Source organism: Pseudorca crassidens, chromosome 12 (assembly GCF_039906515.1).
Source record: "Pseudorca crassidens isolate mPseCra1 chromosome 12, mPseCra1.hap1, whole genome shotgun sequence".
NCBI lineage: Eukaryota > Metazoa > Chordata > Mammalia > Artiodactyla > Delphinidae > Pseudorca > Pseudorca crassidens.
The window spans coordinates 72834325-72858080 of record NC_090307.1 but is presented as its reverse complement, the minus strand read 5'-3'; the positions used below and the strand labels follow the sequence as shown (position 1 = coordinate 72858080).

The 23756-nt window shown below is 42.9% G+C and overlaps 1 protein-coding gene and 1 pseudogene across 5 annotated transcripts in view; both read left to right on the top strand.

Annotated features, from left to right (window-relative positions):
- The window catches only part of GRK3 (G protein-coupled receptor kinase 3), a 123249-nt gene extending 101541 nt beyond the window's left edge, over window positions 1-21708 (top strand). For all 5 annotated transcript variants that reach the window (XM_067700415.1, XM_067700419.1, XM_067700417.1 and 2 more), the window contains 8 exons: window positions 2908-2974; window positions 3423-3523; window positions 4212-4278; window positions 5031-5126; window positions 8188-8350; window positions 11706-11842; window positions 14212-14325; window positions 15368-21708. In XM_067700415.1, the coding sequence (XP_067556516.1) occupies window positions 2908-2974; window positions 3423-3523; window positions 4212-4278; window positions 5031-5126; window positions 8188-8350; window positions 11706-11842; window positions 14212-14325; window positions 15368-15529 (907 nt within the window). In that variant the 3' untranslated portion in view covers window positions 15530-21708. The remainder of the gene's footprint in view (window positions 1-2907; window positions 2975-3422; window positions 3524-4211; window positions 4279-5030; window positions 5127-8187; window positions 8351-11705; window positions 11843-14211; window positions 14326-15367) is intronic.
- On the top strand, window positions 8360-11669 carry LOC137203726 (phosphatidylinositol N-acetylglucosaminyltransferase subunit P pseudogene; annotated as a pseudogene).
- Window positions 21709-23756: the final 2048 nt, after the last annotated feature.

Below are 23756 nucleotides of genomic sequence, written 5' to 3'. Positions count from 1 at the left end.
GGGGGGAAATTTTCGGCTCTCCCACTCTCTCTGTTATTCAGAAGCCACATCTGACCACTGTACATGTGAATTCTATTCCCATAACGTCCCCCGACGCAGCCGGAGTGTTGCATGTGCTGTTGGAAGAGCTTGGCCCACGTCATAAGTTGTTGACAGGCCCGTTACTGTCTCCTATTTAAAGCGGCTGCGTCAGGGAGCAGCTGTGATCACACAGGATCTGCGAGCACCACGTGCCTCCCTCAGAATGGAGATCATTACTATAGGAGGTTTTCTTTAACATTTTCCAAAATAGAAACAGAATCTTGGGTTTTGTTCACAAAGAATAATCAAGAAGACATTGGAAACAGATGCGCCTCAGGGCTTGAAAGACCAGACTTTCTCAGCACAACAGTCCAGAACCGAAGATCCGACAAGCATTTCCGATTGTTTCTTATTGAGTCAGACGTGGCAGAGCTATATTTATCAAATGGGATTTGTAACGATCGGGCCCGTGTGCCGGTAATGTTTTTGGCACCGCTAACTTTAACTCCCGTCCCCTCGCAAAGCCCTCCCTCTGGTCACATGAAAGAGTTTTTAAATTTAGCACGGAGCATCTCTGTCAGAACACAGTCATCCTTCTCTCCAACTGTCTGGGCACAGCCCTCTGCTTCCAGCATCAGATGCAGGCAAGCACATGAGGGTTGAGAGCAGGAAGGGGTCCTCCGGCTTTGCACACAGGAGCCAAAGCAGATGGATTTGCCGAAACACAGGAGACCTTCACACAATCCCCTTTTATACGTTAAGGAACTCTGGGGGGTAGGAGCAGTTGTGTCATGAAGAGAGACTGAAGTTGTAGTAAGATTTAATAAACCTATATTCCTTTTCTCTTGAACCATGAACATGTTAATATCTCTGTGTATTTTGCATACAGAATGATCCAAGTCAAGTTTTTAAAAATTATAGTATCTCATAAACAACAGATATAGTTTGTTATTCTATCCCATTTGCTTTTTAAATGCAGTAATTTTACATTTTTCTCCTTGGAAACAATTAGGATGCAAAGACTATTTCCAATCAAAATCTGTTTTAAAGATTGGCGTATGTTTGCTTGGTACTAATTTACCTTGTTTAGATTTTTTTTTCCAAATTAATGCTTTCAAGAGATGGAAATTACTGTGTTTTTCACTGCATATGAAAGAAAGCAAGCGTTAGAGTGCCCTCTCTTGTGCAAAGTGAAAATTGAAATATTTAAATAAATACTCTGAAGTGGAATCATCATCATAGTTTAACTTATTCAGTAGCAAGAGTGGGTGGACGTTTTAGCTCTTTTTTCTAAATCACATTGATTTATGTGCTCAACATCCTTATCCATTTTATAGAGTTAACTATTTTATATAATATCTTGCCTCAGATTATGTTATATATGCCTTATAATTAAATCTACAGGGTTGATCATTTTACAGGCATGTCTTACCATCAGAAATCTCAATCATATCCCTTCTTTAATTTTCAAAATAAATAAGGCCAGGGTTTTCTAGTTTGCATGTTTACTAGTCTCTTTTAATGCTAAGAGTATCTTTGTTTTTTTAAATTTATTTTATTGAAATATAGTTGATTTACAATGTTGTGTTTTTAGTGTACAGCCAAGTGATTCAGTTATATATATATATGTATGTATATATAGATATATATATATATACATCTTCTTCACATTCTATTCCATTATGGTTTATCATAGGATATTGACTATAATTCCCTGTGCTATACAGTAGGAACCTGTTGTTTATCCATCCTGTATATAATAGTTTGCATCTGCGAATCCCAAACTCCCAATCCATTCCTCACCCCCACCCCCGCCATTGACAACCACTAATCTGTTCTCTATGTCTGTAAGTCTGTTTTTGTTTCGTAGATAAGTTCATTTGTGTCATATTTTAGATTCCATATATAAGTGATATCTAAGGTTAACTTTAAAAGCCAGCTTATTCAGCATTTTAAAAATGTAATCAAGAGTAAGAATAATTTCTTTACATAGTTGATCAAGCAGACATTCATTTTGTGAAGTTAGACTCATCCTTATTAATTTCACAGATGTGTATCAGATACCCACCGTATACTGCCATTGTCTCGGCTACTAGCATGCTAGCATGTACATTATTTTATTCGTTCCCGTCACCGTTTTGGTGACGGATATTGCATTATGCCGTTTGCAGATGAAGAGAGACTGAGACTGGTGGTTTCCATGACTGGTTCACAGCCGGCAAACAGCCAAGTCACAGCGTGAACCCAGGGTTTCTGACTCTTAAGTCTGGGGCTGTTTGTAAGTAGGACATGAGGGAGCAGTTCTCAGAACTCTGGAGGGTCTGGGAGCACAGGGTTAGTTTATATCTCTTATCCTCAAAGGAATGTAGTGCTTAAAATTACTGGATTCTAGGGGGGAAGTGTGTTCATCTTGGACGTGTTTTGATTTGACTGCAGTTCTTTGCATTGTACGAGGAACTAATACCCATTCTAAAAAAAAAAAAAAAAAGTATGAAAGTTACCATTATCTCAAACAGTAATGTGACAAATGCCATGTGTGTGACTTTCATTTTCATAAATACCTGTTTGCTAATTTTTTTCCCAAGTGATATTTTAAATTAGCACTTGGAATATATTTGCTAAAGTATATTTTGATACCATGACTGCATTGACGTGAAGCTCAGGAGTTGAAGTAAACATAAGCCTTTGCTCCTTCAGGACCTAATATATCTGATTGTCAATTGATCATCAGTTTTTCTCTGGAAATGCTTATATGTTTATGGCTTTTGTATTTCTGCAGTTTCAAATGAGCAGTGACAGAACGTAATACCTTGCCCAAATATTAGTCAACAATGTTTGCTGTTAACCTGAAACCATCTAGTGATGGAATTTTCTTTATTTCTACAGTCACAGCCCTTTCAGACAACATAAAACCAAAGATAAGCATGAGATAGACCGAATGACACTCACCATGGTAAGGAGGTCAAAAACTATTTTTTTTTTGCATTATAATTTTCATGTTTCATTCCATCACAACCAGCATAAAAAAAAAAAAAAGCTTTCTTAAAACACTGGAAATAGATGCTAAGGCAGATATCAGGCTTTGCTAACAATCAGTAAGAGCAAGATGTAGAAAAGCAAGAACAAAACCAAAGAAATCAAACGAAAGGAAAAATGACTGGGATGCAGAAGAGCGAGGAGACCTGATTCTTCTGGCTCCAGCCTGTCGATTGACTCTGAAGATGAGCAACTGTTCTGTGTTTCTTTAGGGTCAATGTTAGTTGGCAATGAATCTGCAATTTTTTTTTTTTGTAACACTATCCTTATGCAAGAAATGGCCTTCAAATCTGGTCGGGGGTGAGGGCACTGTTTCCCTGGATGCATTTTTGAGATCATATTCTCCCCCCGCCCCCCACCCCCAGAATGTGGAACTTCCAGACATCTTCTCCCCTGAGCTGAAGTCCCTTCTGGAAAGCTTGCTCCAGCGAGACGTTAGTAAGCGACTCGGCTGCCACGGACGCGGGTAGGCCGTTGCTTCTGCCTTTCAGCGTCTTCACCTGGAAAGCAGAACAGTTCCTTTCAATACATTGAGAATCTTCCATTTCCGTTAGAGGGGGTCGGAGGGAATCACATGGGAACTATATGTATATTGACCCACGTGTTTCCCTCAGAGTCTGCAACTTCTTCTGTTCCATGTGAACTGAACTGTAGCAGGGATCTTTGGGAAAGACTGTTTCTTCAGTTTAGGGAGGGGTTTGGCATGCACTGTTCTGCTAGATTTCTAGTTTGCTTCAAAATTAATATTTGGTGCTTCATATCCCTGCCATCTGATCTGTGAGGACGTGTAGACATTTGCTGTCAATCTCTTTAATGTGTGGATCTCTAATTTAGTTCTTAGTTAAATTTGTTCTCATGATTACAGAATCAGATATAGATATAATCTGTGAAAACCCCTAGGTTATCTCAGGCTGGGATAAGCGTCCCCAGTGAAGTATCCCATGGACCATATTCCTAGGCTCAGTGGGCAGTATTTCTAAACATCACAGTGTTTCTTGGATTGCTTCGAAAAAAGCATATTTTACTTGCTTCTTAAAGAGCTGGAAACAGTTGTCCCTGTGTGCTCTGCAATAGGAGATAATTTTTGCAAAGCGCTTCTTAGATTTCCGACTGCATATTTACTTACCACTGCTGTGACTCCCTGTCTCCCGCAGTGCACAGGAACTAAAAACGCACAACTTCTTCAGAGGCATCGACTGGCAGCAAGTCTACCTGCAGAAGGTACTCCTGCTGGGACCCCACCCCGGGTACCACCCCGACTGTGCTCTCCATCTGCATCTCTGTATGCATCTCTACGTCCTGGCTCTGTCTCCCGGGTCCGCCCCAGCTCTCCATCCACAGCCCTGCTTCTTGCTCTCCTATCCACGTGCTGCCTTATGGCTCATTCCCTTTGGAACAACTTCTCCCTCTTTGTTTATATGTAAAAATGTACGAGAAACGTTTGTCATACACTTAGATACTTTTGAGCCCAGCACCACATAATTTAAGAATTAGCATGATTGTATAGTAGCATAATCCCCTTGGCTTATTTTAAGCTACTTTTTAATATTCTCATTGATTCAGGAAAACACCCCAGATTCAAGTTGTTGTTTTTTCTCAGTGTTGATGATCATCTTTGGACTCATCTTTGCATCAGCTCAGACCGTTGAGGGATGATGCTCTGTTAGTCCTGCCTAATTAGGAATAGAGTTCGGGCTCTGGTTCAGCCAGCATTGGCCTCGGGACGTTTGTGGGTGCGGGGCACCCCACCCTGCCCCATTGCAGGCGTTAAGCTTCTAGCAAACTGGGTCGTGGGGCTGCATCTCCTTTGGGGGCATTGTGAACTGTGCACTGTGATTCGTGTGAGCTTGAATGAGCCCTGCACGGACTGTGACACCTTGATGTGTCGCACTGAGATCTCTTTATAGAATAGCAGGTTGGGACCGGGCCCTGAGTCACCTAGTAGCTGAACCTTTCTTCTCTGGCTCTTCCAGTACCCTCCACCCTTGATCCCTCCCCGGGGGGAAGTCAATGCAGCCGACGCCTTTGACATCGGCTCATTTGATGAAGAGGATACCAAAGGCATCAAGGTACACCGGCGATGCTTGCTTTCAGGTTTTGTTTTGTTTTTTTCTGGAGGGTGGGGGATTTTTTAATTGGAAATCAGGCTTCATGATTGACTTAGTACTGGCCTGTTTGTGGACTGTAACTTACAGATGAATAGCCATATATTTTACGAATGTAGAAGAGGTCAAGACCTGAATTAGAGACCACGACAGCTTTCTTTGGACTACCTATTTTACGTGTGATAAACTGCAAAGTGGTCACATTCTTATTGATTTGGATAGATTGGTGGTTGATAGAAAACTCAGACGTGTTATGAAGCAGGGAAACACAGCCGGGTGATGGCAAACGTACTTGGCCTCATGCCAGACAGCCAGTCATCTTAGTTCTCCCAAATACCCTGGTTTCTCTGTGTCAGGATGAAAAGAGCAAACAGCGTGAATCGTTTTGCATTTGTCAGTCAAAAGTGAAATAATCACGTTTGTTTGGTTTTTTTTTTAATATATATAGCATCTTCTGCATTTTTCAGACTTTGGTGCCTATCATTATTTTCCAAGTAGACAGGGCATAATTAGAGGTGGTGAGTCATGGGAGAAAGTCACCCTCTTTTGGATGCCCAGTCAGAGCGTGTCACTACGTGTCAAGTTCTCACTGCCCCCACTTTCTCGGCTTCTCCCTCTGAGAGGCTCCCCTGCCCGCGTCTTCTCAGCTGCCTGCATTTATGGCCTTGTGTCAGCCCCCCTGGTCTTTCCTACCAGGCAGCTGTAAAGGTGATTGGGGTGCTCACGTGGCCAGTTTCCCAGGATGGCAGGATGGGGGGTGGCGGGGAAGGTCAGGTGAAGCACAGCGGAGAGGGCCTGGTCTGAGCCGTGGCTCCCCTGGGGACAGCAGCGTGACCACTGTGCAGACGCTTGGCATCTTCTGTGGCCTGGACAGACAGGACCACCTTATAGCTTCGGGAATAGTCCTTTTACAGAGTTACCTAAAAGGATCACTGCTGTCACAGTAGAATTTTGTCATCAGACATACCTCTCTCCAGCAAAGGGCACTAAAAGGAAAACGAATATCACGTGGGAGCCTGTGAAAATTTTGTTGTTCAAAAGAGAGTCTTCACGCTTTCAATTTTGTCAGCTGTATTCTGGGCTTTGGAGTCAGACACACTGGCCTCAGATCTGCACTTACTACCTAAGGGAATCAGGGCCATTTAGGGAACCTCAGGAGCATTGGTTTGCTTGCCTGTGAAGTGAGTGGTTTCGTTGCCAGGCCTTCTCTGTGGGTGGGTCACCTGTGTCAGCCTCCTGGCACGTACACTAGGAGTTTCTGTTGTGGTGGTTTTGCTTCTTCCGGAACCAGAGCTGAGAAGACTGTGTCTCTTAAAATGCAGCCCAAATAATACATTGTTCTTTAAGGAGAAAAAAAAAAAAGCTCACTTCATGTAGAGCTTTGTTTTATTCATTTTTCACATAGGCCGAGTCATAAAGACCAAGGCTCTCTGACCTTACAGGAGATGGAACCATTTGTGTATAAAGCAGAGTTGTCCATTTCAGAGCAACCACTTTGGAAAGGAGGGTGTTTTCACTTTTGCCCAACTCTGCAGAATCTGCCCCAGTGTCCCTCATCGCAGGGTGCTCTCCTGGCCTTGATGCTCTAGCACTGCACCGCACACACACACACACACACACACACACACACACACTCACACACACACACACGCATGAGCGTGTTCACACTCAGGACACACAAAGGTTTCAGCTCCAGGCTTGGTTTGGGCGTCTGAAGAAAGCTGAAAGGGGAAAAACAGTACACATTTTGATCTCAGAATCAGCACGTTAGGATAACAAGTCAGTAAGGGTGGGTGGAGAGCATCCTGATTGGGACCAGGATGCAGGTTCCTCCAGTGGTTCAGTGACTCACTCAAGGCCTGTGGGCAGGAGCCTCACCCTTGGTCTTTCTCCCTTTTCCTTCTAAATAACTTGCCTCTCTCCCGTACTTATCTCTCAGGCAAGGGAGTGAACGAGTCAAGCTTCTAGAGAGATCCCTGCTTTTGAAAGACAGGGCTATTTTTTCCTGTCAGTAGGATCGCTTGTCTTTCTGCCACAGAACTGTAACTCAAATCTGTAAAACCATTTTCTTAGCTTGCTTTCAGAGTACAGGCTCACTTAGGGAGAAGAATGAAGAATTTTGAGTAATAGTTTGGAAGAGAAATGCTATCGTTAAGTGTAATTTTTCTTATAGCACCTCTGAAAGGCCACATTGCCTAAAGTCTCCGTGTATCTCGAGACTTACGATCATACTGTTCAACTTGGACTCATTGGAAGGCTCATGGGCTAAATGGTAAATTTGGCCTAGTGGACCTTTTAGTTTTTCTCACTTTACAGAATAATGGGGGGGGTGGTTAGAAAGCCCTCCTGGCTTCTCCCTTGTAACTGTATCTAAAACCATAGGGATCTGTTTTCACAGATAAAATATCCTCACTATAATCGAAATTATTTTGTTGCCAGATTCTTGTCATCCTTTAAAGAAAACCCTATATATGTTAGTTTTCATTGGCAAAAATGCTATGAAGATGCTGTAGAAGATTGGGCTGCATCTGACTGACCCAGGGGTGGGAGTGAGGTGCCCGTAATACATCGCCGTGTGTGGGTCCCGGTTGTTAGAGTGTCTTTCTTTTTAAAAGATTTTATTGAAGTATAGTTGATGTACAATATTATATAACTTACAGGTGTACAATATAGTGATTAACAACTTTTAAAGGTTGTACTCCATTTACAGTCATTGTAAGATACTGGCTATCTTCCCCATGTTGTACAGTATATGCCTTGGTCACTCGGTTGTCATTGGTGGAGGTTTATGACAAGTAACAAATTGTCTCTTAATGGTTACAGGCCGTTGTCTAGTTATCGTCCTACACGCAGTTATGGTACTGTTGAATCTGTTGCCTTTGTAAGCATGTTAAATCATACATATCTCTTAATGGTTATAGGCTGTTGTCTAGTTATCTTCCTACACGCGGTTATGGTACTGTTGAATCTGTTGCCTTTGTAAGCATGTTAAATCATACATATCTTGATTCCTTAAAATGATAAGCTTCTTGATTGCGACCAAGACCTCTACAAGAACTTCCCTCTGGTGATCTCTGAGCGCTGGCAGCAGGAAGTGGCGGAAACTGTTTATGAAGCAGTAAATGCAGACACGGATAAAATCGAGGCCAGGAAGAGAGCTAAAAATAAGCAGCTTGGCCACGAAGAAGGTAAAATAGCTGGTGTGTCTGAAGATGTTTCTAAAGCAATGAATTTTCAAGATCTCTTGTAAAGCTGAAAATAGTATCTGGGTCATAAAGTACTTTCCAGTAGAGTGGGGGAAATGCCATAAATTGTTTTCGTTTTACCTGGCTTGGGAAAGATCAGTGTGAAATGATATTTCAAAGTCTTTAATTTTTTAAAAAGTCTTTATTGAAATTTAGTTGATTTACAACGTTGTGTCAGTTTCAAGTGTACAGCAAAGCGATTCCGTTATACATATATATAAATATATACTTGATATTTCAAAGTCTTTAGTCCACATATAAATAATACGTATGGAGGTCGTCAGCAGTATTTTGTCAATACACCTTCTTATCTTGGAGTTTGGGGGCCAGTTTGGAAGTTTTCTTCCTTAAAGATTAAGTATCACGGTGTCAGCAACAGGGCCAGCTTCCTGGGTGTCCGGCCTGTGTGGTGTCATCAGGCCGCCGACCCAGGTTAATGCTCTGCTGGTACCATCTTGACATTCTTAATAATTTTTTTAACAAGCGGCCTGCATTTTCATTTTCCACGGGGCCCCGCAAAGTATGGTGAGGAACTTAGTATTACATGTTTACTTGTCAAGAGACATAAGTATATATACATACATTTATATTATAAACAGCATGAAAGAGTCACCAGGGCCGAACTGTGGGGAGGGGCCGAGTGGGCGCGTCAAGGACCCGAGATTATCTAAAGCCACGGGGAAAATGGTGGAAAATTCACCGTCGCCATTGCCAGAAAGAGCGACTTATGGCTTTCTCCTTTTCTTAAGTTCCCAATTTGGCTTCACACTGTATCTTGTGTGGGCTTTTATTCCTGAATCTTGGCTAAACTCCTTAGGCTTAACCTATTGGCCTCAAAAACACTGGGCAGTTAGTTGCAGTGCCTGTGTACCTCCTCATTACTGTAGTGACTGGTTACGTGCTCTCATTTGGAATAAACATGACGAGTGCCTCTCCACTCAACTCCATTCATACGATCACAGATAACTGTGCCAAAAACCAACAGCAGAAGAAATACCAAGAAGGAGCCATGCCAGCATTAAGAGATATTCCTATTAGTGAAGTAAACCAAATGTTCTTTCTTGCAGCCAAAGAACTTTACACCAAAAACTGAACTGTACGTAGACTAATACCAAACGCTTATTACAAATTTTTGATGTAAAAATTTCGACCATAGTAATTTTGACTATCTTTCTGATTAATATCCAGTATTGAAATGTAAAAAAAAAAAAAAAAGAAGTTGAACTTCTCTTAGATTAAGTTCTATTAATATTATAAATGTTATCAAGGGGCTTCCCTGGTGGCGCAGTGGTTGAGAGTCCGCCTGCCGATGCAGGGGACACGGGTTCGTGCCCTGGTCTGGGAAGATCCCACATGCCGCGGAGCGGCTGGGCCCGTGAGCCCTGACCACTGAGCCTGCGCGTCTGGAGCCTGTGCTCCGCGATGGGAGAGGCCACAACAGTGAGAGGCCCGCGTACCGCAAAAAAAAAAAGTTATCAAATAGTAGTTACTAATGGACAGAATAAGTAAAATCCTGCATTACCATATAGCAAATATCCCTCCCCCCCCAAAAAAAGAAAAAGAGTCACCAAGCCATATTTTCATTTGCCATATTTGAGTGCCCTGTTAGGATTTCCATAGGAGAATACATAACATCCAGTATTAAATAAATCAGTCATCTTTGATTCACCAGATATTGCCACTCTTGATTTTTCTAAGACTTTATGGCTTTTTGATATTTAAACTTATTGTGGTTAGTGATGAAGGTAGCTTTTTGTTTTACTTCTAAGCAAAGACCTTTCTGAGGTTAACGTATAATAAGAATGACCGGAAACAATTTCAGTCTGTGAACAATTTGCTTTGGTGGGGGTATCTTGGTGCAGGATTCCTAGGTCTTGTCGACCATCCCCCAGTAGCATTTATCATTTGCTTAGAAAAGTGTCCACCATCCTGGATGAATGACTCCTTACCTAAAAGTCGCCTGAGTGCACCAAGGGAACGTGACAGCCCTTTAACTGTGTTCACCTCCATTCTGCAGGGAAAGGGGCTTTATTTCTAAGCCGTTCTTGAGAGAACGGGTCCACTGAGATCACTCTGGACCACGTTTGCTGTTACGGATTTTACACAGGAAATTATAGCCTCGGTAGTTTGCTCAAGGGAGAGCCACGATGTCACTAGAATCTTGACAAATTGGACCCAGAAAAAAATATGTATGTTAATGACCTTGTTGAAGTGTAGGCTTTTAATTAGAGCTGTAATTAGAACATCTAGCAAATTAATGAATTATTCTCACATGTAATTAAGTAATTTAGGAATAACTAGATCTTGGTTGAAGATCTCAGAAGAAGTAAAAATATAAGACGTATACTTTAAATGTACCTGACAAATGCAGACACCTTTTCCATTAAAATGGCAACTCCATGAACCACACCCCATCACCACGGACCCTCCCGAGGCCCCTCCCTCCTTCATTCTTTTCCTTCCTGCTTGTGTCCGAGTGACACAACATGGGTTTTGCTTATTTATTACCTGAATCTCCCACTAGAATGTAAGCTCCCTGAAGGCGAGGACTTTTGTCTCTTTTATCCACTGCTGTGTCCAGAATGCCTAGCACATGCCCAGCACCTAGGCATTCATTCCCTTCATAGTTGAATGAATGAGTGAGTGAATGAATGATTTTAGCACAATCACCAAATCCTCTAAGGAAGGCAAAGTAAGCCACTTAAAATTGACCTTTTTTTTTTTTTTTGAGACAATACTTTGCTGTAAAAATGTAATCAGAACTCAACATGCATGTGAATTAGCTTGGCCTCCCTACATAACCATATATATGAAGGATAATTATAACCTTAAGTGGAGGAAAGACCAGTTTTTGACCCTTGTGTTACTTTGGCTTCTTTGGACAAGAAAATCCCCTCTCTTGTTATTTTTTTTAAATAACATTAAAGGGAGAAGCCCAATTCCATATAAAGGCAAAGGTACTTTGGGCATAGCTTGAGTTTAATCACTCTCTATTCCTCAGTTATCACCCTACATAATGAAAAAATATTTAGCAAACAAACTTTGACCCTCTCAGAGCAATAGAGGAACATCATGAGTTTATCAGAATATTGAGAAACAGCCATTTAATATGTTAGTAGAGAGATGAAGAGACCTGTTCTTTAATGTGTTTAAAAGTAAAATAATGATTTCTATAGTGTGCTGTCTTTATAGAAACTTGCTCTTTTTCTAAAAAGTGTGTCATTCTTTTTTTCTGAGAAGCATATAGGCATTCTGTTTCAGACCGTGCTAAATTTCACCATTGTGTTCCGTGCCTCAGATTACGCTCTGGGAAGAGACTGCATCATGCACGGGTACATGCTGAAGCTGGGAAACCCATTCCTGACTCAGTGGCAGCGTCGATATTTTTACCTCTTTCCAAACAGACTTGAATGGAGAGGAGAGGGCGAGTCACGAGTAAGTCTGTGGCATCTTCCCGAGCACTCGTTTCCGTGGTGATTTCACATCGCCTGCATGTTTTCTCAGATCTCCCTCTAGCTCCCATATCTCTTTTAACATGTATACATGAGATTTTCCTGTTCAGACATTAACTTTTAAACTTCTGAGTCAAGGAAGGATTTGGTGCTACCTGAAAACAGAAGGTGCCTTCCAGGGAGGTCGAAGCAGGCAGGTCTGAGGAGGGCTGGAGAGCGGTAGGTGGATCAAAGAAGGGGAAAAAACTGGGACTTTGGAGTCAGAGGTGTTTAAATCCACTGCTCTGTGTCTCTGGGACTTGGAGCACATTATGTCGACTGAGCCTCAGTTTCCTCATCTATAAAATGGGAGAAGAAGAAATGATAACGACTACTGCAATTGTTGCAGATTTATCTCGGGCCTGGTGCTGTAGACACACAGGCACAGACACACACACAGACACACACACACACACACACACACACACACACTTTTAATTTGTTTAGCCACCTTTGAGGTCCAAGCCTTATATTATAAAGAGAGAACCAGGGCTTAGAGAGGGAAGGTCTGGCACCAGTGACAGGTGTGGGTGAGGAGTGATTCCGACTGGGGTCTGCCTGTGCCCCGTGTCTCCGTTACGAGGCCTCCCTGAGTCAGGGTTGAGTAAGACGAGGTCTGCGGTGCAGGCTGCGAAGCTTGGCACCCAGGCCAGGGCACCTGACCCCCCTCCTGTTGTCTCCACCTTGCTGGAAAATCGGAAGTGGGCTTTATCGCATTAGATGGGAAGATACAGCCACCCTGTAAGGTCCTTTCGAGAGCTAATGTTAGTGAACAAGAAAAGAGAAATTTCCCATCTGCACCATCCCTCGTAGCAAGTGGGGCAGCATTTATTAAGCGTCTGCTGTGTGGAGCGCCCAGGGCTTGTCTCCGTGGAAGGAGTTCTCTTGGGGAGGGAATGGTTGGTCATCATAAGCAGGACAGTGGTCCCAACTGTGAAAAACATAGTTGGTGTATTGGAATATGGCCCCTGTATCAGAATATAGCTCTCTACTGGCCAGAGCATGGAAAATGGTGAGCCCAAATCTGGTGTGTTTGACTTTGGAATGTGTTTTGCAAATCCTTGTTGGTGAAGATGCCATTTAATTACAAGTGATTGCTACTGTGTGTGACCACATTCTTCCTAAATGACCATGATCTTCTCACTATTGCTAGTGCCGTAGAAGTCATTTTCTAAAAATTCATACATCTAGGATCTGAGTTATGATTAATAAGACTCTATGGGGGTCCTGAATTATAACTCAGGTACTGCTAAGTATTGTATAATATAAAATATACATATTACATAGAACATGTGTATATGATGATACATAAATACAAGATAATTATATTTTGTATAATATTACATATGTATTTTTTACATTATCGTATACTTACTAGCACCTGAGTTATAATTCATACATACATCATTATATAATGTTTATTTCCAGATGATGAGTGGCCCTGGGCGTAGTATGCGTTTACTGTGCTATCTACTGGTCAGTCACTGTTGCACACTTTGAAAGGAAATTGTCTCGCTTTTCAGGATATTTGAAAACTAGAATCTTCTTTTGCTTACCATTGGATATGATAAATTATCTTGGTTTTAAGAGAGTCAGCATTTAGCGGTGATTCACGAAGCTACGTAACGTGCCTGGGTAGATTCGTAAGTTTAAGTAAGGGAAAAAGAAAACGTGGGTTTATGATGGTGTTGTTTTTCATTTAGGATTCCTGGAGTATTTATCCCAAAAAACATAAAATGGTAAGGTGCTCAGAGACACGGTAGCATTCACCGGAAGCAGTGATGCTGTAGACCCAGCAGGACAGTCGTTTAAGGACGTCATCTGTGTTTACAACATCATTTCGACGTGATCAAAATATCAGTTGCTTACAAGCTAGCGTGACCGAACTTTTACTGGGCTGCTGGGTTCAAAGCCAGCGACACACCTCTCGCTCATGTAGATTGTAGGTAGCGGCGTCATTGTTCCCTCATAGCAGGATTGATCATGTCTAGGCAAGTGTGTGATGCAGGAGAGGTACGTGTGATTCACACTCATCCCCACGTTAGTACTGTGCCGAGGGAACAGCCTTGCTTTCTGCCTTATAGAGACGTTCCTTTCTTTGCAGCTTTCTTTGAGATGTTACATTTTGAATTTTCGTACATTTCTTTTGTAGTCATTTCCCCCCACTTCTAGAATATCATCAAAGAAAGAAAGATGCTGATATTTTTTCTTTACTTTTTCTAAGCTGGTAGTGTTCAGTATTATTTATTAACTTAATTTAAAAAGTCATGCAATAATGTGAAGTAACTTATCATCTTTTATTTTTACGGTCAGCAAAATTTACTGACAATGGAACAGATCGTGTCTGTGGAAGAAACTCAGATTAAAGACAAAAAGTGCATTTTGTTGAGGATAAAAGGAGGGAAGCAATTTGTCTTGCAGTGTGAGGTGAGTGTTTATTTGTATTTTTTCCAGAGGTGAAAGTTAGAACAATTATGTAAACATTCAACAAAGGTGCCTGCCTGGTTATCAAACATTTTCTTACTCCATGCTTTATCACTCACGAACTTAGCAAGAAAGTTGGAAGAAACAAGGATCTCAGCAAATTAACAGTTATTTTAAAAGAAGTGTCTCTTAGAAAATGGCAGGAGGAAGGACAGGAAATAACGTGATTACCCTATCTGGAAACCATCCAGTATTTAATAGGAGCCTTGAATTTTATTTGTTCCACAATTTTCCAGATCTGATCTGATCTTTCAGCATGTTTGAAGCTGAGGTTTGTGTGTTGAAATAAACATAAGATCCCCAAGTAACTCTTAACAGGGGAAATGCCATCTTTCTCTCCCCAAAGTTCTATTGTACCCCGAGCTTAATTCCTGAACACTTCTCCTGGGGTGTGGGGGGATGTTTGGTGGGGGGATGAGAAAAGAGCGTATTTAGAGAGATAAAGCAGTAGTAAATACAAAGACGTGTTTGCTTCACGACTTCAACACTTTTCTACTGTGTGTGTGTGTGTGTGTGCGCGCGCACGCGCACACGTGTGTGTGTGTGTATACGTGCTTGTAAAGAGCATATTTAGAGAGATAAACTAGTAGTTGATGGAAAAACATGATTAATTACTTCATGACGTCATTGCACATGTGAAGGCGCTTCTGAAATTTGTCAAAACTCCTCGTGTATTATTTTCTAGACTCGAGTTATTTTAGACATCAGAGATCAAAGGTGATCTTTCAACAAAGTCAAGGCAGCACTTCTCCTGTGGGGTTGTAGGAGGCTCTTCTGAAGGGCTTGGTCCCTCTTCTGGGCAAGGGGCCCCTGGAGGAAGTTCCTGCGTGACCCGCCCCCCATTACTCACTGGCCGCGGGGTGGGACATGGGGTGTGCTTTCTCTGGGGGGAAGGGGGTTCCAAGGACTGGCCAGAGGTATCCATGTGTGTCGGCGAATCCAGTGACACTATCCCAACTCCTCCGCCTCTTCTGTTTGCCTTCAGAGTGACCCAGAGTTTTTGCAGTGGAAGAAAGAGCTGACGGAGACGTTCACCGAGGCCCAGCGGCTGTTACGTCGAGCCCCCAAGTTCCTCAACAAATCCCGCTCGGCCGTCGTGGAGCTCTCGAAGCCGCCCCTCTGCCACAGGAACAGCAATGGCCTCTGACCCCTGGCACAGGAGGGTCCCACGAGACGGCACCTCCTCCGGGAAGTCCACGTGGGCTGCTCGACCCGCAAAGTGGAGCCTTTGGGAGAAGTGTGAGGATGAGAGATGGAGTCGCTCACCTCCGGGGTGCTCCGTGGCTGGGGGGGCCCAGGACTCTGAGATGCTCCTACTAGAAGTGGCAACCACCCTCAGGCTTGGGGGCGCCTCCTCCCCTCCCGAGGGTCTCCCGCCACGATCGCATCCATCCGCCCTCGAAACTACTGAAGAAACGAAGTTCTCTTTCTTTGCCACACACTTCTTTTGGTTACAGATGAACCTAGAACTTGAAATGATTCCTACTGATTGTGTCACTTTTTGCATCCGATATCAAATGTATCTCAGGCTTGCCAAGATGAGATCGAACAGTCTGCCGTTCAGGTCGCCCCACCGTTGCCACGCTCTGTCCATAATCAGCCCGGGCTGGGTTTAGATGTCTTTGCTCCATAGTCCTGGCAGGATGGCAGACCAGCTGGGTGTCCTCTGTGCCCTTGAGAACCAGCCTCTCGTTGTCTCGGGGCTTGAAAGCTGCAGAGGTTTTCTGAAAGGGCTGCATCTGGGCCCTCCCTGTGGGTGCCGCACCCACGGGTACCAGCCTGCCTCTGACCGGGAGCTTAGGCAGCTGGGACCAAGGGCGTGGGAGCCACTCAACATCGAAGGCATCAGATGGTAGATGGTTGGAGGCTCACGGTGGCTCTGCAGGAGAGGCAGTGGCGTTTGCATCTCACGGTGACACAGCCATTTTCAAACCATCAAGTCGGTGCACTTCCCCTGGGTGCACAGGACCGCCTGCGGGCGCCCGTCTCGGGCTTGGACTGGAAGCGGTCGTGAGACACAGCAACTCTGGTTCCCTCTGGCTGACCTCAGGAAGCATCTGGGTAACGGATGTGTCAAGGAAGGAAACTCTGTTTTACCTTTTAGTATAATTTAAAAATGAATTTTATTGAAAAAAGAAGGCTGAAGATGAATGTGTCAGAATGGGTTAACTGTGTTTATTGACTTGCATTGTCGTTCAACTGTCATTAGCGAATAATTCTCTGCGCTGGCGGGTTCTGTGACAGCGACGGCCTGATCCCAGTGGCCTCCTCTCCCCGTGGTTCGTTTCATGTCCCAAATAAGTGCTGGTTTATAAGAACCAGTGTGTTTCCCAGCCAAGTCCTCCGTGTCATCAGACTAAAAATAATAACAGTAATTTTCAGAGTCCACATATTTGTCCTTTCTTAGTGCAATTTTATTGTTCTGAGTCGACTACTAACAATATAAATAGCTTGACATCGTAATCATCTGCATCCTGTCCTCAGTATTTTTAGTGGTTCCGAATCTTTGTGTTTATATTTGTGTGCCGCACTCACTGGGAAAGTGAGTCCTTTTTAATGAAACCATATCTTGAGAGTTTGGAGGATAATTACCGAAAGAGCCTTTTATTTCATAGGAGTTACCTTGGACGAGAAACTTTGAGGTTCACTATTTATCTCAACTACTAGTTGGAATTTAGCATACATGTTCTACTATCTGCTGTTTCCAGTATAGAAGCTGGGGGCTACTATGTGCATGGATTCTCCTGATTTAAAAGGGAAGAACAGTATTCAAATTGTGTTTTAAAAAAAAAAAGTAAAAAAAAACCCGCCAGAGATGGAAAAGCTGTTCATGGCAAGTGAGCATCTCCCCAGGTGTGGTTGACTGTCACTGTCACCACTGTAGTTAGTTACTGGCTCCATCGCAGCATCACATGTGCTCAGCACCTGTGGTTCAGAGATGGGTAATTACAGTTTAGAAATCGCTGAGCCTCCTGCCTCTGCTGGACAGGGTAGAGATGTAGCCTCACGTGGAGAAGGTGCATGAACTCCTTGAGGGTCCGGGCTTAGCGTCTCACGTTCCATACCCAGGGCACCAGCTACGCCGATTCGCATCTCTGAAAAATATCATTTAAGCTCTGAAGTAGAACATAAGGTTGTCTTTTCTTCGCAAAAGAAAAATGAATTGGAAATATTCCGAGAGCCCTTTCGCCTCGCCTCAAATTTATTCCAAGTGAACGTTTACACTCCCTCACGTTTGATGGGTCACGACAGGGCTGAGAAGAGCATTACGTGGATGTGATTTATTAAAAGTGCTCTGTGAACTTAGGAGGAGTGGCTTTTTAGGGGGAGGTCCCTGTGTGTGTTTGGGGTTTGGCAGCCCTGGAGAGGCCAGTCTTCCTCCTGAACTCGTGCCTGCAGCCCTTCTGAGGGGGTGTTTCTGCTGCCAGATGGAAGGCGCTTCCGGAACCCTTCTGTGCCGGCACCTGGTGCTCCCGTGGCCAAAGAAGTCGGTTGGTTTAGAAGTCTTGGTATACGTGGCTGTTTTAGGTCTTAATATTTGACCCTACCTACATTTGGAGTGTTAAAAGGGCAAAATTGAGCACAAGTATTATCATTATTTTAGATTTATTTGGTTGGGATATTTTCACATTGTCAGAAAAAATCACTGAAGTTGATATTTTTGTAAAATTATGTTAGTAGTGTCTTGATTTCATGATTCAAAGGAATCATTAAAGCAAAGCCTAAAAATAATAGATTAAGCTGCTCTACACCATATATGGAATGAATTTAAAACTTTTGGGAATCCAAGGTTATTTTTTTTAACCTAAAACATTCTCTTTGGTGCATTTATTCCCTTATGTCATGGGGGCTCATGGTTTTTCCTTCTCTATCATGTTTAAGTACAATTTTTCAGCAAAACTGCTAGAAATCAGCTGTTGTTTCACTGCTAATGTGAATGTTTCACTTCCTGTGCCTCTGATTGGTCAATTCACGGACATGACAATTTCAAATTCTATATGTAAAGAGAAGGGGCAAATGTCCAGGCTCGCTGAAGAAAGGAAGCGTTCTGCTCAAGAAAGACAGCAACAAAGCTGGAAAAGCAAATAGACAGAGCGATGACCACAACCAACCATCTGTTCAAAGCAAGAGTTAGCTTTGATTTGCGCTTTGAAATATGCTGTACATATACTAAAAACAATTGTTTGAAGGCTCACACTGGCCATTAAAAAATATCATTGACCAATTGACAATGTGGTTTAACTCTCAAGAAGATCAAAGTGTGTTTTTTTCTGATGATTTTTTATTTCATTCAGAATTTATAGTTGGGCCAATCGAATAATACAACATTTGACTTTTCAGTGGAATTGATTTTTCTGATGTTTCAAAATGTTAACCTATCAAGAAGAAAAGAAAATTCTCAAAGTTGGACTTTTTTTGCTTGATGTAAATATGTTAAAAAATTTGCAGTGTGCTGGTGTAAGATAAGGCTTATCTTGTGTGATTTAATTTATATGTAATTTTTCTCAGTTTCATTCAGGGACTCATATCTGTGTCGTTCAGAGATGCTTGGGGAAGGAACTCCTCCCCTCCCAGGGAATGGATGCGCTGTTTGTACCCGGAGAGGAGTTGGGCTTCACTGGGATCTGTGACAAATGCTGGGAGGTGGATGGAGTGGGTGTCACAGAAGGCAGGATCCTGGTAGAGATGGGGCAAAGGAAAAAAGGAGTTAATTCGCTGGGAAAAGCCAATCTCCTTACACCATAAAGCACCAGGGAAATTCCAGTTGAACTTAGTGCTTTGGGGTGGTTTTCCCCTTATAACAAGAAGAGTTGAATAGTAACTATTTTAAGACTTTAGTTTTAGTTTTGAATATGGAGCTGCTGGACTTGTAAGAGGCTGTTTGCTTTCCACCAGGACCTTCTGTAGAAATGATGTTGCTGGTTGTCCCTGCTTGTCATCTGGCACCCTTGGGGAAGGCACAGGGGACCCAGAGCTGATGCTCCATCTTGGTGTGTGTGCCTTGCAGCCAATCAGGGGAGGGGCAGAAGGCCAGAGGTGGGGTGTGGGCTGCTGTCACCCTGTCAGTCAGGTGGGGACATTGCTGCACACCCACTGAAGGTACCGTAATTCCCCTACAGTAACAGGACTGGGCTTGCTGCTTGAGCCAAGCAGAGTGAGCTTTACTTTTCAAAACATTTTTTCTTCCTAAAGCTCTAACATGATTTTCCCTTCCACATCAGGTTAACTTGAGAAGCTTTAATTAATTAATCACTTAAATTCATGTTAATATGAATTTTTTGTATCCCGGCCACATTTTGAAAAATTTACTGTGGGAAGAATGAAAGTTGAAGTCTAAAATGGTACTTCTTGGCTTCCTCGAGTCATAATGGCCTTTAGATTTTCTTCATCCTCAAAGACTAAGAGAGCTGTTCTCTGACAGCCGAGTAACAGGGATGCCCAGCTCTGGCAGCGTTCAAAGGCCTGGGGGCGTGAGTGACCGGCCACTTCGCTGGCCTGGCTGGGTTAGCACTTACTGATAAATGTAGCACCCCAAATTTTAAATTGCCTTTATTTAAAAAAGCACGCACACACTACAGAAAATGGATTAACGTATCATTCCATCAAAACCATATAGGAAAACCCTGCATTTTAGAGTTAAATGACTCACGTTCTTATAGTAAACTCTCTTATACCTAACAAATCTCAGAATCATCTCTGAAAAACTGGTAACTATGCTTCCGATTTTAATTTTGTCCTAATATAAAATGTCTCTCATGTAAGGGGTAGGGAATGGAGAAATATTTCTAATTGTGTATTCATATTCCAAAGGACTTGAAATTCAACTTCTTAGTTGATTATATTCCATGATGTACATATTCTATGTGGTTTATAAGCTAAGCACTGGCCTTTTTTTTTTTTTTTTAGTTCTATTGTTAAATTGTATTTTTCTATGTTTTAACAAATTATAATAGATTTGGCTTTTTTCTGGGTAGCATAAAGATTGCCAAACTACATATATATATATATATATATATATATATATATATATATATATATAAAAACAAGAGTTCTATTTTAGCACAATAGCTTTTTATATTATTTATTGAATCCTTCAGTTCTCATTAGAAACGTTGCTTACCGCTTCTGCCCCTTTTTATTTGTATAGTTTGTTATTTAAGGAAATGCAGTCCTTTCTGTTTCTGGTTTTTTTTTTTTTTTCCACAAAATAAAATTGAGACAAAGCATATAGCAATGTGGGGTGGACATCCTTTCTCACGGCCATGGACTGTTTTCAACAATAGCTTAACCCTCTGATCTGTGCTGAGAGGCCAGCGCACTTCTGGGGGTAACATCTGACGGTGAACTTGCGGTGAAATAACTGCTTTCATCTACCTCTGCCGAAGGCCCCCTGCTTGTTGACAGGTTCCTTGAATGCCTGATTCTACCCTGGCTCCATCGTAAAAGGATTTCAGGGAAGTGTATAGCCGTCCTTCCCTCGTGAAGTAGATTTCACCGTGTCGTGTAGGGGCCCCAGCGAGCGGGGCAGGTAGATACGATCGTTTCTGTGTGGTCAGCCTTCGGGAGCTGCAGTTCACCTGCAGAGCATCATTTCTGATTCTTCTCGTGCCAAGTCCCCCCAGTCGGTCTCGCCATTGCCTCTAGATTTGACTGTTGCGCCTGATTCATCAACTACTAAATGGAAGCTGCTTCCTCCACATTCTTTAGAAATGGCCCCGCTGGGTTTTAAAACAGCACTTGCGGGAGCAGCACATTCGAACGTGACTCTTCCCCCCTTGCCGTTTCAAAATGGTTTGGGAAATGGGCTTGTCTGTGGTTAAAAGGGTCCCCGTGAAATAGAGTGAAGACTGGTCCCTGTGAGAGGGGGTCCCTCCTCACATGTTGATGTTTTTCTCTCCCTGTTGCCCTAGCTGCGCAGCCATCCACGTAGTCACATATTTGCTCTGTTCATGGCCAAGTGTAATGCCCTTGAAGAAATAAATCTGTTTTCTCTCATGCATTGCTATACCAAGTGAAGCCAGTGAATTCGATATTGTAAGTCTAGATATTGTACCTATTAGATTACCATCTGTTTTTATCTCTTTTCCCATCGATTTTGCCAGTGGAGGTTTACGGTCGCCTCTTAGTATGCGTTTACTAGTGCACGTTTGAAATCGTATCCCACGTAAGATGCTGGTTCAAGTCCGCGGTCACCTGCCCTGTGTGTGGTGTGTCACCGTCGGTTAGTTTCGCCATCTTTCACGGTTATTTGGGGGGCAGTCGGGCTGGTTTTCTGTGTTGATAAATGGCTTATGTAAACCTCAATAAAAAGGATCTGTACAAAGAGACATACTTTGGTGTGCTATTCCCCGCCCCCCCCCCCCCCCCCCCAGCTAAAAACTACATTTCTTTATCAAGCTGTTAGGTCATCAGGAGGTGACTCATTTGTAAGAATCCTAACTTCGGAAGAAATTCATGCAGAGGCTGATTTTATTTATTTTTTTTAAAAAAAGGAAGGGAACTGCCAACAAGCATTTCTGCTGATTTCATGGATTCTTGGAGCACAGCGAATTTCAGCCTCAGGGTTTGGGAGACTACCTGCTTGTGGAAGACACGGTGCCAGAAAAGAGTCTGGGAAAGCCGGGAGGTCCATCTCGTCTCCAGTTTTTCTAGGAGCTGTGCCAGGCTCCCCCATGTACTCCCTGGGTGACTTTGGCATCCCTCCCAGAAGTTAAGGCCTCTCACTCTCCATCCCTACTCCCACGAAGACTTCAGGAGAGACCCCATGGTACATGTCACTTTAAAACAGAAATCCAAGGAAGTGGTGGCCCCAGGGCCACAGCTACCTGGGCAGGACTGTCTGCTTGTAGGTCCACAGGTCGAGGGTAGGGTAGGTACCTCTGTCCTTGAGGTGGAAACACCTCCTGTCCCTTGCTGGTTCAGGAAAGAAGGACATCACGATTGGTCCACGGTCCACGGAGCCATCCAGTTTCCCTGGAATGTATTTGTGTTTGCCGACTTGAAAACCTCTTAACAAAATAGTTGACAGGAGCCCCAGCTATGGAGCATGTAGTCAGCATCGTAGGCAGAGGTCAGCCGCGTGATAGGGCCCTTGGTCTGATGCCATACGTAACCAAGGATCACTCCTGAGAGCTGCAGAAACCCAGTCACCCCTTGGCACCCAGGAGGAGAGAGAGCAGCCTGGGGACCCTGCTTCGAGCAAGGTCACTGGGCAACTTCTTTGGTTTTCTGTTTTCTCATCCCTAAATTAAGGGAGTTGAATTAGATGATCTTAAAGGATCATTCTAGCCGAAAACACCCAAGTTTCCGATGAAGGGTAAATGTGAGGGACTTTGGCTGTACTTGTAGAGTGAAAAGGAAATGCTCTCCCGCACATCCCAGGGCTCTTCCCACATTGCCTTAAGGATCACTGCTGTGTCACTCTCCCCCTTAAACCGTGCCTTCCTGAACCCTGGAGCCCCTGCTGGTTTACCTGGGTGGAAACCAGGTGTTGAACTGAAGAAGAGGCTTTCTTTTCCTGGCCACTTTCTGACCATGTTGGGTACCGGAGATTGAAAAAACGTTTTCAGTCCAAATTGTTCAGGCTGGTCATCTCCCGGGATCGGATTAACCAGATAAAACACTGAAGCTTCACTCTGTGCTCACGTGGGCAGCTTTGGACATGGCACGTAATCGATAAAGCCCATGAGGGGAAATTGACTTAGTGGCTCATACTAATGGATCCCTAACGGGCAAATTGGGAGACAGAGCAGATAATCATGGCAAGGAGACATTTTGTCTAACTTATGGATATCCCAAGTGAATGTTTTTTACATTTTTATTCTTATTCTTTAACTTTGGTATGTGGGTAAAATGCCCAGGTCTTCAGGTGATTTGATAGCCAGTAAAATATGTCTCTACCTGACTGTCAGTCATAGTTTTCTGCATTGGGAATTTTCAAAATTTTCTGCCTCTTATGTGTATATTAGTGAAAGATGGAAGAAGATGCATCAGGGGCTACTAGCTTGATCCTGTTTTAAACCTAACTTCTGCCTCATTGTTTCTATGTAACAGATTTGATGGTTTCACTTCTCTGTCTTGAAATGACCAAGGAGGAATGGAAAAAGAAAGGAACAGAATTATGAACATTCTATTTGTTTGTGTAAATTTTGGTCCCTCAATGTAAAATAAGGTCATACAGTCAGAGGCTTAGCTACAGAAGCTTAGCAAATACGTTTGCCCTTTGTAGTTGCCATCGAAAAAGCTTACCTTTTGCAGTATAACTTTAAATGGAGTATAATCTATAAAGACTTGGAATTACTATGTTGTACACTTGAAACTAAGATACTATTGTAAGTCAACAATACTTCAATAAAAAACAAGTGCTACTTTAG